Raw genomic sequence first — 17,364 nt, 5'->3', positions numbered from 1 at the left:
ATTTACTAGGATTTTAGCATGGTCTCATTACACCATATAGACGCCAAAAGACTAAAAAATAATACAGTTTTTTTGTGAAAAATCGCCTTTTTGTTTCCTTCAATCTCTTTCGTCTCTTGAAAAGGGCAATAGAACTTTCAATTTTTAGTCCGCTTAGTCCCCTTGGAAGTATCTACGGCCACCTGCTCCATGCCAAGTGATAGGAAATAGCAAAACACTAAACAATATATTGAAACCACTTCGGCATTTACTAAAGACAACTGTTGTGCGTTACCTCTGAAATAGTCTGAAGCTGATTAAAAGGATTTATTTCTCTATACGGTGTTGGCTTGTGAGATGTTTCAAACAGGCTGAATTGGCTACTTAGGTCTACTTTTGCAGTATTAGCAGTTTCTAATAAATTTTCTTCTTCATTTAAATTCTCAAAGGTGTTCTCTATAGAGTGTTGGCTTGTGAGATGTTTCAAACAGGCTAAATTGGCTACTTAGGTCTACTTTTGCAGTATTAGCAGTTTCTAATAAGTTTTCTTCTTCATTTAAATTCTCAAAGGTGTTCTCTATAGAGTGTTGGCTTGTGAGATGTTTCAAACAGGCTAAATTGGCTACTTAGGTCTACTTTTGAAGTATTAGCAGTTTCTAATAAGTTTTCTTCTTCATTTAAATTCTCAAAGGTTTTCTCTATAGGGTGTTGGCTTGTGAGATGTTTCAAACAGGCTGAATTGGCTACTTAGGTCTACTTTTGCAGTATTAGCAGTTTCTAATAAGTTTTCTTCTTCATTTAAATTCTCAAAGGTGTTCTCTATAGAGTGTTGGCTTGTGACATGTTTCAAACAGGCTGAATTGGCTACTTAGGTCTACTTTTGCAGTATTAGCAGTTTCTAATAAGTTTTCTTCTTCATTTAAATTCTCAAAGGTGTTCTCTAAAGAGTGTTGGCTTGTGAGATGTTTCAAACAGGCTAAATTGGCTACTTAGGTCTACTTTTGAAGTATTAGCAGTTTCTAATAAGTTTTCTTCTTCATTTAAATTCTCAAAGGTGTTCTCTAAAGAGTGTTGGCTTGTGAGATGTTTCAAACAGGCTGAATTGGCTACTTAGGTCTACTTTTGCAGTATTAGCAGTTTCTAATAAATTTTCTTCTTCATTTAAATTCTCAAAGGTGTTCTCTATAGAGTGTTGGCTTGTGAGATGTTTCAAACAGGCTAAATTGGCTACTTAGGTCTACTTTTGCAGTATTAGCAGTTTCTAATAAGTTTTCTTCTTCATTTAAATTCTCAAAGGTGTTCTCTATAGAGTGTTGGCTTGTGAGATGTTTCAAACAGGCTAAATTGGCTACTTAGGTCTACTTTTGAAGTATTAGCAGTTTCTAATAAGTTTTCTTCTTCATTTAAATTCTCAAAGGTTTTCTCTATAGGGTGTTGGCTTGTGAGATGTTTCAAACAGGCTGAATTGGCTACTTAGGTCTACTTTTGCAGTATTAGCAGTTTCTAATAAGTTTTCTTCTTCATTTAAATTCTCAAAGGTGTTCTCTATAGAGTGTTGGCTTGTGAGATGTTTCAAACAGGCTGAATTGGCTACTTAGGTCTACTTTTGCAGTATTAGCAGTTTCTAATAAGTTTTCTTCTTCATTTAAATTCTCAAAGGTGTTCTCTAAAGAGTGTTGGCTTGTGAGATGTTTCAAACAGGCTAAATTGGCTACTTAGGTCTACTTTTGAAGTATTAGCAGTTTCTAATAAGTTTTCTTCTTCATTTAAATTCTCAAAGGTTTTCTCTATAGGGTGTTGGCTTGTGAGATGTTTCAAACAGGCTGAATTGGCTACTTAGGTCTACTTTTGCAGTATTAGCAGTTTCTAATAAATTTTCTTCTTCATTTAAATTCTCAAAGGTGTTCTCTATAGAGTGTTGGCTTGTGAGATGTTTCAAACAGGCTAAATTGGCTACTTAGGTCTACTTTTGAAGTATTAGTAGTTTCTAATAAGTTTTCTTCTTCATTTAAATTCTCAAAGGTTTTCTCTATAGGGTGTTGGCTTCTGAGATGTTTCAAACAGGCTGAATTGGCTACTTAGGTCTACTTTTGCAGTATTAGCAGTTTCTAATAAGTTTTCTTCTTCATTTAAATTCTCAAAGGTGTTCTCTATAGAGTGTTGGCTTGTGAGATGTTTCAAACAGGCTGAATTGGCTACTTAGGTCTACTTTTGCAGTATTAGCAGTTTCTAATAAGTTTTCTTATTCATTTAAATTCTCAAAGGTGTTCTCTATAGAGTGTTGGCTTGTGAGATGTTTCAAACAGGCTGAATTGGCTACTTAGGTCTACTTTTGCAGTATTAGCAGTTTCTAATAAGTTTTCTTCTTCATTTAAATTCTCAAAGGTGTTCTCTATAGAGTGTTGGCTTGTGAGATGTTTCAAACAGGCTAAATTGGCTACTTAGGTCTACTTTTGCAGTATTAGCAGTTTCTAATAAGTTTTCTTCTTCATTTAAATTCTCAAAGGTGTTCTCTATAGAGTGTTGGCTTGTGAGATGTTTCAAACAGGCTAAATTGGCTACTTAGGTCTACTTTTGAAGTATTAGCAGTTTCTAATAAGTTTTCTTATTCGTTTAAATTCTCAAAGTTGTTCTCTATAGGGTGTTGACTTGTGAGATGTTTCAAACAGGCTAAATTGGCTACTTAGGTCTACTTTTGCAGTATTAGCAGTTTCTAATAAGTTTTCTTCTTCATTTAAATTCTCAAAGGTTTTCTCTATAGGGTGTTGGCTTGTGAGATGTTTCAAACAGGCTAAATTGGCTACTTAGGTCTACTTTTACAGTATTAGCAGTTTCTAATAGGTTTTCTTATTCGTTTAAATTCTCAAAGGTGTTCTCTATAGGGTGTTGGCTTGTGAGATGTTTCAAACAGGCTAAATTGTCTACTTAGCTCTACTTTTGCAGTATTAGCAGTTTCTAATAAGCTTTCTTCTTCATTTAAATTCTCAAAGGTGTTCTCTATAGGGTGTTGGCTTGTGAGATGTTTCAAACAGGCTAAATTGGCTACTTAGGTCTACTTTTGCAGTATTAGCAGTTTCTAATAAGTTGTCTTCTTCATTTAAATTCTCAAAGGTGTTCTCTATAGAGTGTTGGCTTGTGAGATGTTTCAAACAGGCTAAATTGGCTACTTAGGTCTACTTTTGCAGTATTAGCAGTTTCTAATAAGTTTTCTTCTTCATTTAAATTCTCAAAGGTTTTCTCTATAGGGTGTTGGCTTGTGAGATGTTTCAAACAGGCTTAATTGGCTACTTAGGTCTACTTTTGCAGTATTAGCAGTTTCTAATAAGTTTTCTTCTTCATTTAAATTCTCGAAAGATTTTCTCTATAGGGTGTTGGCTTGTGAGATGTTTCAAACAGGCTGAATTGGCTACTTAGGTCTACTTTTGCAGTATTAGCAGTTTCTAATAAGTTTTCTTCTTCATTTAAATTCTCAAAGGTTATCTCTGTAGGGTGTTGGCTTGTGAGATGTTTCAAACAGGCTAAATTGGCTACTTAGGTCTACTTTTGCAGTATTAGCAGTTTCTAATAAGTTTTCTTATTCGTTTAAATTCTCAAAGGTGTTCTCTATAGGGTGTTGACTTGTGAGATGTTTCAAACAGGCTAAATTGGCTACTTAGGTCTACTTTTGCAGTATTAGCAGTTTCTAATAAGTTTTCTTCTTCATTTAAATTCTCAAAGGTGTTCTCTATAGAGTGTTGGCTCGTGAGATGTTTCAAACAGGCTAAATTGGCTACTTAAGTCTACTTTTGAAGTATTAGCAGAGTTTCTAATAAGTCTTCTTATTCATTTAAATTCTCAAAGGTGTTTTCTAGAGGGTTTTGGCTTGTGAGATGTTTCAAACTGGCTAAATTGGCTGCTTAGGTCTACTTTTGCAGTACCAGCAGAGTTTCTAATAAGTTTTCTTATTCATTTAAATTCTCAAAGGCGTTTTCTATAGGGTGTTGGCTTGTTAGATGTTTCAAACAGGCTAAATTGGCTACTTAGGTCTACTTTTGCAGTACTAGCAGGGTTTCTAATAAGTTTCCTTCTTAATTTCAATTCTTTAAGGTGTTTTCTATAAGGTGTGGCTTGTGAGGTGTTGCAATCAGGCCAAATGGGTTATTTATCAGTTAATTATTAGTTAACATGCTAGGCTGTGGAAGTGGACAATAGAGCTTTTTTGTGTTTTCTTTATTTTAGGGTATAAATTAAAAGGAAAGTTGTACTTTATTACAATATTAATTAGCTGCAATAGTTAATTAATTATTAGTTTGCATGCTAGGTTTTAGCAGAGGACAACAGAGCTTGTATATGTTATTTTTGTCCTTTGCTTTACGGTCTAAATTAAAGTAAAGTTGTAATTTACTGCAACTATTTATTATTTGCATTAGTTAGTTAATTATTAGATAATCATGCTAGGTTTTGGTAGAGGACACCAGATAGGGGAATGCCTTACAGATAGGTAGAGTAGCTCCATAGGAGGCTTAGACCAAGTAGGACCTTGTCCCAGTGGGGTCCATAATAGAAACTGGGAAACCCTCTTCTGGGGGTCATAATTAGAGGTGGAGGAGGAAGAAGGCCCCTCAAATGTACACTCAACATGGCCCACTGCCGCGTTCACACGTCAGATGAGTTACAAACCTTCTCCCAGTAATGGGTTAAATTGCATGGTGAAGCAGAACACCATCGTGGGAGGATCCTCTATAGGAGGACAACTGCGGCAGGGCGTAAGATCCAGATTTATGGACAACAGCCTCTATAAAGGGCTGCCTCGACCCTTTCGGGGTACCTGCAAGACTGGGAAACTTACGGTCAATTTTTCCCACTTGAGGAGTGGCGTCCCTCGAGGAAATTATAGCCTAGTAAACAACACAGCACTCGTACGGGATTCTGATTATTGGATATTTTTCCGGCCTTGGTTTGTTTTGATGGGCGTTTTCGGGCTGAAAAACCTCTTCCTAGCTAATTTATCTACTATGGGCTGCCTCCCCGTAGTAGCATAATATTTGTAGGCATGAATATATAATGAGTCGGAGGTAATAGGCTTGGGACTGTCTGTGCAGGATTTCGACTCTTGTTGATAGAAGAGCATCGCCAAGTGCTGAAAACCATGTTGTGACCAAGATGGGCCCAGGATTGCACAAAGCCTCCAACTTACTGAAGGTCCCAGGGACTTCTTGCTGTCCGGTTCTAAGCCGGCTTAAGCGCTTCGGTGTAGACTTGAGAAGATATGTTGGTCCCCATCTTGCACTGGTATCCGGGATCACTGCTTTTCTTGAGGCCAAAATAATTTCATAGATTTAAAGAACATGAAAATTGGAACTTGGAATGTTACGACGTTAAAAAATGAATATCGTATCGACATTTTGACTGACGAATTCAGACGGTTTTGAACTGGATTTATTAGGAGTTTTAGAAACTCATATCCCAGGGATAGGAAGCATGAAATTAGGTGACATAGAATTTGTTCACTCAGGCAGGAAGGATGGGGTACATAGACAGGGAGTAGGGCTCATGATGAATAAGGAAGCTGCTAAGTCTTGTTTAGGCTGGGAAGGTATTAATAATAGAATACTAATTGCTCATTTTATGACTAAAAAGTTTAGGGTATCAGTTATAGTAGTATATGCCCCCATTGAACCAACTGATGGAGATACTAGTGACTCAGATGAATTTTACTTACAGTTACATGAGCAAATAGACAGGGTACCAGGTAGAAATATGGTGTTTTTGCTAGGAGATTTTAATGCCCAGGTTGGTAGAAATAGGGATAGATGGTATCCTAGCCTAGGTAAATTTGGTGTAGGAAAAGAAAACAGTAATGGCTATAGGCTTTTGCAATTTTGTAGGTATAACAACCTAGTTATAACCAATACGGTGTTTGGTCACAAAATGACCCATAAGTTGACATGGTATTCACGTGATGGAAAGACAGCAAACCTTATTGATTATGTTATTGTAAACAGAAGACTAGCAGGATCAATACAAGATACTAGGGTGTATAGGAGTGCCGTTATTGATGTTAAAAGTAAAGATCACCATCTAGTAGTGTCTAAGGTTAATTTAAAGCTGAAATTTCGGAAGGGTAACTCCCTCCCGGAAAGTTATGATGTTGGTAGACTTCAGGATGAAAATTTGAGAAAACAAATTCCAGGAACAGTTGAGTACTAAACTTGAGAGTTTAAAATTTGACAATGTGGAAGATGGATGGAATAATTTCAGAAAAACAATTTGTGAAGTTGCTGATGGTGTCCTAGGGAAGAGTGCTAAGACTGCAACTAGGAATATTAGTGAAAAAGCTTTAGGTTTAATAGAGAGTAGAAGGGGTTTGTATAAGAATTATCTGAGTGATAGGTCGTATGAAAACAAAAGGAATGTAAAGAAAGTGGAGAAAGCATTAAAATATGAACTAAGGAGATGTGAAGTGGAGGCGATGGATAAAATTGCTGAGGATCTGGAAGATGCGGCTAGACGGCATAATAGTAAAATATTATACTGGCATGTTAATAAATTGAAAGGGATTAGCCAATCCGGACTAGTCCCAGTTAAAGATAGAAATGGGGCCACAATTAGTGATAAGGAAAAAGTTAAAGAAAGATGGGTGGAACATTTTGAGAATGTGCTAAACCGAGATACAGTTGCAGGAAAAGATATAGATGAAAATGAAAAAGTTTGTGATACCTTGGATGTGAAGGAAGATTTGTTTAGTGAGGAAGAATTAGCGACAGTACTAAAAGGATTAAAAAATAATAAGGCCCCAGGTGCTGATAGTATGATTAATGAGTTTCTTAAATATGGTGGCTCTGAGGTTAGGAATAAGCTACTGAATATTATAAACATGATTTTTGAAAAAGGGGAAGTACCCAATGATTTTAGGAAAACCTTAATTAAACCACTGTATAAGAAAGGTGACAAGAGTGAGTGTCGTAATTATCGAGGCATTAGTGGGGTCTCTGTAGGTAGCAAATTACTGAGTAATATTATACTTTTTAGACTGAAACATGCTGTATACAAAGTTTTAAGGGAAGAACAACGCGGTTTTAGAAAAGGTAGAGGATGTGTCGACCATATTTTCACTCTTAGGTTAATAATTGAGAAGTCCCTTCGTTGTCAAACACCTTTGGTCCTCAGTTTTATCGATTATGAGCAAGCTTTCGATTCTGTTGATAGAACATATTAGATGAAAGTGTGAGCAAAATGAATGAATTTTTAGAGGTTTTACGAGTTCAGGGTGCTAAAATAGGCTTGAAAATTAATGTTAAGAAGACCAAGTCACTAAGGCTAGGCATAAGTGAAGATGAACAGGTGACATTAGATAACGAAAAGATTGATCAGGTTGGGAGCTTCAGTTACCTTGGTAGTATTATTAGTAACAATGGTGGGAGCAGTGAAGATGTTAAAAGTAGAATAGCTAAGGCCCAGGATGTTTTTTCACAGTTAAAAAAAGTTTGGAAGAATAGAAAGATAAGTCTACAAACCAAGATTAGAATATTGGAAGCTACAGTGATGACGGTGGTCAAATATGGCTCCGAAGCATGGGCACTCCGAAAAGCAGATGAAAATTTACTAGATGTTTTCCAGAGAAATTGCCTACGGATTGTTCTGGGTACCCGGCTGACTGACCGTATTTCAAACAGTAGGTTGTACGAAAAGTGTGGTTCAATCCCGCTTTCTGGGGCTATAATGAAAGAAAGGTTGAGATGGCTAGGCCACGTTCTACGGATGAAGGATGACAGATTACCGAAGATTGTCCTTTTTGGCGAACCGTCTGGGGCTACACGGAAAGCAGGTCGTCCTTGTCTGGGTTGGGAGGATGTCATAAATAAAGATTTAAAGGAAATGGGAACTTCCTGGGAGGGTGTAAAGAGGGAGGCTTTAAATAGATTAGGTTGGAGGAGGAGCGTGCGTAGCTGTGTTGGCCTCAGGCGGCTTGGTGCTGCAGTGAGTTATTAGTAGTAGTAGTAGTAGTATTCAAAGATGATTCCACAAATATTTTTGTATTTTTATTTGTGTCGCATTCACTACCACAGAGCGATTTGAACTTCAATCCTCTGTCTCCAACACTGCACTGCAGTAGGTAGTGAAAAGGATGCATTCCCAGATTTGGCGACACATCTCTGCCAATGATTCACAGTTTCAAACTGCTAGGTAAATGGACAACAATTTTGGATGAGATTTTAATATAGGATGTTAGTTCAAGTCACTTTGCCTTAACAATATGTAAATGTTAGCCCTATGGCTTTGTAGTTACCATTGAGAATTTGATATTGCAATCATAATTGTAGTAGTAGCTGGATTATTGCTAGCAGCTATTCATTATTTTACTGTTTACTAGTCAAAAACCGCTTCATGGCGGTTTCCTTAGCAAAATCTTACCTGTTTCTGCCCCCCCCCCTCTGCTGGGTTGAACCTTCTAAGTGGAAATATAAGAAAACCCTAAGTAGACTTTTCTACTGCTGCTATTAACACTAAAACTTTTCAAGTTGCTTTTCTTCAAAGGGGTTGTCGATTGTTTTAGAAACTTATTTTCTAAATCATTCTATTACATCTAACAACTTTACCAAAAACTAACTTCAGACTTGCCAAAACTTGCACAATTCTAAACCCTACGGGGAAGCAATTGTGATTATTTAGATCGAGTTTTAACTCTTTGTTTCCTCTCAGATTCCTGTTGTTAGGCTTATTAAAAAATTCAACTTGAATTCGAGGAAAAAATTCAAATACGAATTTCAAACACTATGAATAAGCAAAAAAAAAAATTAAAATGAAAGAACAAAAAAAAAACATGGTAATAATTTCAAACATATATAAACATATATCAAACCGTGAATTAATAATTTCCGCTAAAAATTGACGAATTTTATACGAAGTTTGGGAAGTATATGCCGTTTTGTCTCACGGCTGGAGGATGAAGCTGAAAATTTTAGGTCTCCCTTTTTTGAGGGGGGGAGGGCTTATGAGGACCTTTTTCCTCTTGTTTTGATTTAAGCGAACGGGGTAAAATGTTTTCGGTCTTAAGGATAGAGTGTATGTTACGTTTTTTTCATATTTGTTGTTTGACAGGCTCTTTGGTTAGTGCAAAATAAGGACGTAGCCGTGATCATTCTTCTCGGAAAGTGTTAAATGTTGCATATAGATAGAAGCTTGAGACCTCTGCTCCAGCGTTCTCTGGGATATTGAATTTGATTGAGTAATTTCGTCAAGTTTACGCTACTTTTTGGAGGTCTCCTCTTTTTAAATAATGCATCTCGTGTTCTACTAATAATCTATTGATGACTACTTTGAAGCTGAAATTTAATGAACGTCATTTGTTTAGAATCAGTAAATAAACCGTGTCGTTTGATGAATATGCCCAGGTGATTTAGTCAAATCAGCAATTTAATCAAATCCTGAGGATTTTACTAGAAATTTGATCAAACCAGGGGACACTCTTCACTCTTCTAGTTCTTTACCATGCATGGTTGGAAAAGTGTCCTGGAGAAAAGTCTACCAAAATTTTGTATTTCGAGGAAATCAGATTTATTTTACTTTTTGACCCATTTTATGTTCTCTAAATTTTACGACAACGCTAACTCAAAATTCTCAATGTGTTTACTAAAATGTATTAAAATATCAGTTTAAAACACCACTAAAACCATTCTGACTACTGTTTGAACAGCAAGGAAAGTGGTGTTACATGCTAACAATCTTTTGTTATATCTTCTTATTCCATCTAAGAATATCAGCAAATTGCTATTGAAACTGAGGAAACTGATTATCTTGCCATAATGTTAATTTGAAAAATTGATTTCCAAAGAAGAATTTTTCGAAGGGAAATCAATGACTAGCAGTGTTATTTAAACCTAATTAAAAATAGTGAACCCTTGCTAAGTCCAAAGACGAACAGAAATAGAGTCACATAATAAATCTATCCCGGAAATTGATATCACTGAGTAAGTGAAAAAAATCGAACTGAAACTACCGTCAAATAATAAATGAAACCCAAAAATAGAACGGAAACTACTATCAATGAATGAATGAAGCTCAGAACGAACAGAAATCGAAACGAACATTCTATCCAAAATAAAGAATTAAATGCTGCTGTGGATGGATAAATTAACTTAAAACGAACAGAATTTAAAGTGAATAATCACACAAAATTTAAAACAAACAGGAAATACCACAAACATGTGTAGGGCTACCGCCCCTTAAACAAGACCGGAGTGCCATTAGCACTTGACTGAAAATAATTTGTGTTTAGAGCAGTGTGTTTATATTTGTCATCAACAACGACACAAAAGGAAAACAATAAGGGTAATCTAGATTTACAAAGAAGAGGGGTACTACTCCCCTTCCTTTTTAACCCTCTGAACGGCTTTTTTTTTTATTGAAAACATTATGTATTTTTGAACCAGTTGGTTTTTATTTGTCAAAGCATTGACCGAAAGAATTGTGTTATTAGTCAAAAATACTAAGGAAGGACTAAGAAGACACACTGGGGGTTTATTGTGTAACGATATTAAATTCTGGAAGTCTCATGAATTTTTGGTTTCTTGACGTTTTTTCAGTATAAAATAAGAAATTTAGAATCTGCTTTGTTTTCAGTAAAGAACACAGTACTGGAATGAATGAATTTAGAATGAACTGGCTGACGCTTTCTTAATACAACAGACCTAAAGTCTAAGTTCTACAAAGCTTAATGCCCTTTAGAGAGGGAACGGATGGAGGTAGATGCTTCAAAGATTTCCTGGAGTATAGTTGAAAACCGAAATTCAATCCTGAAAGTTTTTTCATCTAACTCACTAATTTCTAAGAAAACGAAGATCACATCATTTAGAGTTTTGCCGTATAATCCTAATTCGGCCTTAAGTTTAATTCAAACAATTGGAATGGTATTTTCAAAACCAATAGTCAGAAAAAGAGTAGACTGAAACCCAAATTAAGGAAAATATATTTGTTGTCAAACAGGAGAACGGTTTTTATGCAACCTTCTAAGTCTTGGAAATAGGGAATGAGTAGAAATTGGAACTTGAAAATAGCTTCTTGGGATATAATTTGAACTGTAGATCCAGTTGGAAAAGTTTCATCCACCTAAATCAACTACTTTCCAAGAAATCCTACCATCTTGAATTTTACTGCTCCCTATGACGCTACAAAGCATGTCTCGCAGGCAAACGAAAATAAATTTTTAGGTGCAAGTCCTTTGTGGATATTTTAATCAAATAACAAAAAGTAGCAAGTTTTCTGATTGCTGCGAAATTGGATACATCGCTCCGGCTAATAAAAAGAGCAAAATACTGACTTAGCACTGCATGGCCAATTGCTTAAACTCCTGTCTTTTCTCAGCCTATCAAAAGTTTTGGGGTGCAAACATCTAAGAGCGTAAATTATTCCTGCTATTCGATCTGAACAGTTCGCTAGCCTAAAGCAAGCTTCAACAGTTCATTATCTTGTTCCCTTAATTGATAAAATCCTAAGAAGCCTTGGGAACCAAATATACTGCTTAATGTTATTCCTATTTACTTGTAAAAAAAATCATGTAAAGTGAACGCAAAATTCTAATTTGTAAACTTCTTTATGATTTCCAAATTAGTTCCGTTTTGTAATTATTAAATGAAATTTTGTGGTAATTGAAAATTTTCAATTCTTTAAATAGGCAAACTACATTCTGTGATTGCTACTTATGCCTCAGTATACGATTACGTGTATATCCTCGCTTGGAAGACAACAGGTACGATTACGTGTAGTTAGGTAGACATGTTTAAGATTAAGAGGTGGATCGGAAATCATTTGAGTCACCCTCCTTGTATTCGTTAAGCCTAATTTAAATTGCGCCACTCCTTCAATTTGATATCTTGAAGAAACGCTGGTCGTCATTGGTATTTCCAGGATCAATCGCAGCTTTTACATTGTGATTGTCAAGAATTATGTAACATATTTAGTATGTCTTTATGACAAAGAAATGACAATTCCATAATTTTTTGGAGATAGGGCGTGTTTAAATAAATAATGATTAATCACAGCACATAGCTCAAGGAATTTGAACTGGGGGTATGTGTTCCCCTAGGAATGTGGGTAAAAAAGTGTGAGGGATGTCATTTAGAACGGATTATTGTAAACTTTACCTAATATGGTGCATATATAAAGTAGTATTTCAGCAATAAACATCTAGTGTATTTTAAAGTGGATAGGATCATGTTAAAAAATCTGAAGGTTAGTATACGTGGGAGGAGGTGTCCGGGTGAGCAATTTAGCATAGTCTTGTTATGCGGTACTTAATGCTATATAAGGTATTCTTTGTACTAGAGAGGTTAAATATTTTTTTTTCGTCCGGATCATTGTCGGTAGGTCCTATTTTTTTTTAAATACGCCTATGCAAATGTGTCTGATGGAATCCAAACCCACTAGAGGATTTTGTGAAGCATAATATCTCATTTCACCGGAACATTCCAGCGGAAAAAAACCGGCGAAACATGATACCAAGGAAACATCAAATGTACATGTTATCAAATCAGCATCAATTTATTTTGCTTTAGGTATAGGAACTTGCGGTGGAATTTATGTTAGAGAGGCAGCTAACTACATTTGTCGAAAGATTGAAAATCAAGTGAATGTTAACAGGAGTGTAGGGAAATATGGTATAAATCAGGGAACTTAATAATGCCTGTGCAATGAGGCCTCCTTGCTAATGTGGGTTCTCTTGCATGACAGATTAGCAAATGACACACTAATATTAATGTTTGAATTTTTCCTTGTGGTCATGCTATCGCAGTACTTTTTTTTGTAACCTCAAAGGTTGTAATTGAAGTCAATGATTTCAGTGGAAACAGTAAATAATAATCATAGACAATTTGATCGTAAATCAAATAATCAATGGAGACATCAAATCCATTTTTTTTATCACCGAGTTAACAGCATTTTATAGAATGTTGAGCTTAAATTTGTATTCAGTTTTTAATCTTCTATTAAACTTTTGTAATCTTTTTAGGACTTTCCGAAGGGATCTGATTGAGTCCACACACATTTTTTTTAAGTTGCTTGAAAAGTTTGCAAAATCAAATCGTCATATTGTAATTCAAAAGAAGAAAGGAATTAGAAAGAAATCAGACAAGAAAAAAAATAAAGTAAAACATGAAGAGAAGCAAACGGAAGAGCAAATAAGCCAAATATGGGAAGACATGAGAGAAGAACTAGAAATGATCTTGGGTGGAGTAGTCCTGGGTGTAGACGAAGCCATGCCATTTGACCCTGCATCTGATGAAAGCATGGACGATCAAAAGTAAGTGTTTGCGATAATTCTATTATATCGCATATATTTTTCAGAAGTGACACAGCTCAAAAAGACAACTGTTTTTAGTGGAATGAACAAAACCAGTGTTTTGAGTGTATTTTGTCATCAGCAGGGATACTACTTTGACAAGGTTGAAGAACAAAAGTCGACTTTGTTTCATTTTTTTCTGGCTCGACAGCTGAAAAATAGGATTCGAATTTGAATTCTTACGCTGAATTTTAAATGGATTTATAATTCCTCCCCAGCCATGTTTTGCGCTATAGATTTTTAGAATTATCTTTTAATACGATTAGACATATTTATTTTAAAGAGTAAGTTGTAATTACTGTTGAAAGTTTCACTAACCAATTATTCTCTTTCATTCATAATCTATAAGTGTTTCTTTTTTTTCTTACTTGTGTTTTTTTTACTTGTGAGATAAAAAAAATTGGTATATCATTCAACCAAAATTGTTTGAGGTAGACGTTGTCTGATCACAGTTTTAGTCCAGTGTAGTTTGGCGTGAAATATTTTTGTAGACAACTGTTATTGATTTTCATTTTTTTAAATAAAAAAAAATATCTTCTGAAAAAAGAATTAGCATCTAAAATTTGTATGTGAAAACAATGGGTGATGGAAAATTGTATGCTATATTAAATTTTTCTTTTCTCGAACTCAAACGATTTTACGAAAGTAAAACAGTTCAAAATAGGGATGATACCTTTTTATTGACAGTGAATAGATATAAAATTATTTAACTGGATATTTCCAATTATTTAACTGGATATTTCCATTAAATAATTTTATATCTATTCACTGTCAATAAAAAGGTGCCATCCCTATTTTGAACTGTTTTACTTTCGTCATGGAAAGGCAGTGTGGTCTTCGAAGTTATCTTCAAACGATTTTATTGTCAAACGCCTTACACGGGCGTTTCTCTTGCTGATCAGTGGCAGTTCTTGTCATAATAATAGATAAGGCACTAACATTTAAAAATCAAAGCCATAGCCATCGTCATACAGATTTATATGTTGATTCAAAATATCACAGAGTCAAACTAAAACTTAAGACATTCAAGTATCAATTTATCTATAAAAAATAAAATATAAATAACTGCAAGTTCAAATTAAAGAAAAAGAAACTTTAAAATCCACAACGAATAAAAAGAATAATGAATTAAAACAAATAAATATGTACAATTATTTACGAGTGAGTGTAGTATTAAAAATACTTTTTTCTAAAAATGGCAAAAGATTTGGAAACATATACGCAGACGTATTCAAGTTAGATTTATGGAACCTTTGAAGTGAACAAAAAGCTTCATAATAAATTTTTATTCCCTAAGAAAAAGAGTAGAAAATGGTAAATAATGCGGCTTACTTGGACCTTACAGTCTCTACCGGTGATGCTGATGTCCGTTTCATGGCTCTTCAGCCAGGAAATGCAATGGGGGATATATCACACCTTTGAAGTGTACGATGTCCCATAAGTGAAATGGAGTATCTTATTTTTTTTTTCAGTAACTTGGAAAAAGATAAAGATTCTTAAAGTGGGGTTTATCCTATACGGTGAATCAAAACGCACTTATGAGGAATCTAGCAGGAACTGATCGCATGTATACACACGTGTTTACATCAAAACATGTAGGTGATTGGACATTGGCTATCATAATATATAAGGAGTACAAGTCATAATTTTAAAAAAGTCAAGAAAGTACAGGTTTATCCTTCTTATGCTTTTATCTGATATATCTTTTGAGTTTATAAAATTGCACAAAATTTGCTTTGTAATTTTTAGAAATGTGTAGTTGCTTCTTTAATTTGGTTTGATTCTATTAAAATTATTAAATCTCGTTATTATAGTACAGTTGAGCATTATACGTTAAGATGAAATTGCGTTTGGTAAATAAGCATAGTGGGTAAACAATATTGGGCTAATTGAGCATTAAATTTTGTGTCGTATTCGTTTTTCAATTAATTTCCTGCTTTTTTTCAGACGTACAGCTGTAAAGCGTATCCACTTCCTTCTTCGACAAAGGAAAGCTAGTGAAGCAAGTGCTCTGTTTCGAGCTGCAAGGTGATCTTAAGTCCTATATATATATATATATATATATATATATATATATATATATATATATATATATATATATATATATATATATATATATATATATATATATATATATATATATATATATATATATATATATATATATATATATATATATATATATATATATATATAATATACTACTACTAATAACTCACTGCAGCACCAAGCCGCCTGAGGCCAACACAGCTACGCACGCTCCTCCTCCAACCTAATCTATTTAAAGCCTCCCTCTTTACACCCTCCCAGGAATATATATATATATATATATATATATATATATATATATATATATATATATATATATATATATATATATATATATAATATATATATATATATATATATATATATATATATATATATATATATATATATATATATATATATATATATATATATATATATATATATATATATATATATATATATATATATATATGTATATATATATATATATATATATATGTATGTATATATATATGCATTTTATTTTCTAAAGGGATATTTTTTTAAGCACCTCTATTTCCATTGATTTATTTGTGGTGGTACCCTACAGCTAATATTTTAATCTTTTATAAGCACATTTTTTCTACCATGCGATTGTTCCGTTGCGAAAGAAGAATAGATACATAGAATGAGAGACAACGGTAGAAGATCAGATAACGATAGAGAGAGGGAGAGACAGAGAAAGAGAGAGAGTGACACGTGTGTCAATTTTGAAAAGTGCTGTGGCTAATAATCCTCAAAGTTTTGTATTTTTCATGGAACCTGACTTTTTTACGACTGATTTGAGAACTAAAACCACGGAATAAAAAGGAAAACACTGAGTGTTTTTTCCAAAAAAAAAAAAAAAAAAAAAAAAAAAAAAAAAAAAAAAAAATAGTGCTGTAGTGCTTTTTCAAAAATCTTTTTTTCATTCATATTAGTTTGTGTTTTTTTTTTATTTGATATCTTATGATAAACTGATATAAAAAATTAAACATTTTGTGTTTTTTTAATTTTTTGGTTTATCTCGTAAATGTAATAATAGAGCTAGTTTTTGCTCAAAAAGGGCTTTAGTGAATTAAGCTGGCGATAAAATCGAGGATTAAACCCAACGAAATAGAATCGGGAACACGTAATATTCAAGCCACTCCTATGATAGAAATTAGGCTTTTTCAGCAGTAATGATAAGTAAAATAATGGAGAAAATAGGGCAGGGGAAATATTAGGTGCCAAAAGTAAAGTAATGATTTGCATTTTAGAACTGAAAATGGAATATTTGAACTAATTCTGGTTTACTTTGTGTTTGAAAGAATTTATTTTGATAACCAAGGTGTTTGACCAGAAATCTCATATATCGCTTTTTACGCAGTGAGAGTGAGCAGTTTTTGAACTAATGTTGTCTTTTGACTTAAAACTAACTGTGTAGCACTTATTGTATAAGTTCATCATACAATTCATTGCATAACTTTCGGAATTAAAGTTCGATTTCGGAGCTGTTGTTTCTGTGCTTTTTTTTCAAAACTTGTTTCAATGGGAATTTCTTCTTCCCGAGTATCTATCCTGGTCTATGTTTTCTTTGAGTAATCGTGTAAATTTCAGAGATGTTTGGCCGGAAGGTGATGTGTTTGGCTCCCCCTCTCTTAGTACTACAGAAGAAGTAGATGTTATCAAAGAAATTTTCTTTTACGAATTTTCAGGTAATCTTTCGTTGAAACGAGTTCGAGGATTCTTTCTTATCTTTTCTTCATAGTGTTGAATATATTTAGAATAAGATGTTCGAAATAATAATTTTAGGATTTCACGAGGTGTGAGCTGTCAAATGTGGTAACGAATGTAAGTTTTTTTTGTTTTTTTTTGAAATTCTTAATATAGTTTTGAAACCCAATCCTTCTTTTTCACAGCTATTTTTTTTATCTGGATACTGTTACCACTACTACTACTAATAAGAACTCAGTGCAACAATAAGCCGACTAAAGCCAACGCTGCACACGCTCCTCCTTTACCCCAATCTGCTCAGAGCT

General features: G+C 34.0%; 1 protein-coding gene across 1 annotated transcript in view; it reads left to right on the top strand.

The window, feature by feature from the left end:
• The window catches only part of LOC136031148 (protein timeless homolog), a 117,136-nt gene that overhangs the window by 50,718 nt on the left and 49,054 nt on the right, over positions 1 to 17,364 (top strand). Inside the window, exons 8-10 of the mRNA XM_065710470.1 lie at positions 12,965 to 13,255; positions 15,242 to 15,322; positions 16,943 to 17,040. Coding sequence (XP_065566542.1) covers positions 12,965 to 13,255; positions 15,242 to 15,322; positions 16,943 to 17,040 — 470 coding nt within the window. The remainder of the gene's footprint in view (positions 1 to 12,964; positions 13,256 to 15,241; positions 15,323 to 16,942; positions 17,041 to 17,364) is intronic.

This window comes from Artemia franciscana, chromosome 9 (genome assembly GCF_032884065.1).
Source record: "Artemia franciscana chromosome 9, ASM3288406v1, whole genome shotgun sequence".
NCBI classification, from domain to species: Eukaryota; Metazoa; Arthropoda; class Branchiopoda; order Anostraca; family Artemiidae; genus Artemia; species Artemia franciscana.
This window is presented reverse-complemented; position numbering and strand designations above follow the sequence as displayed.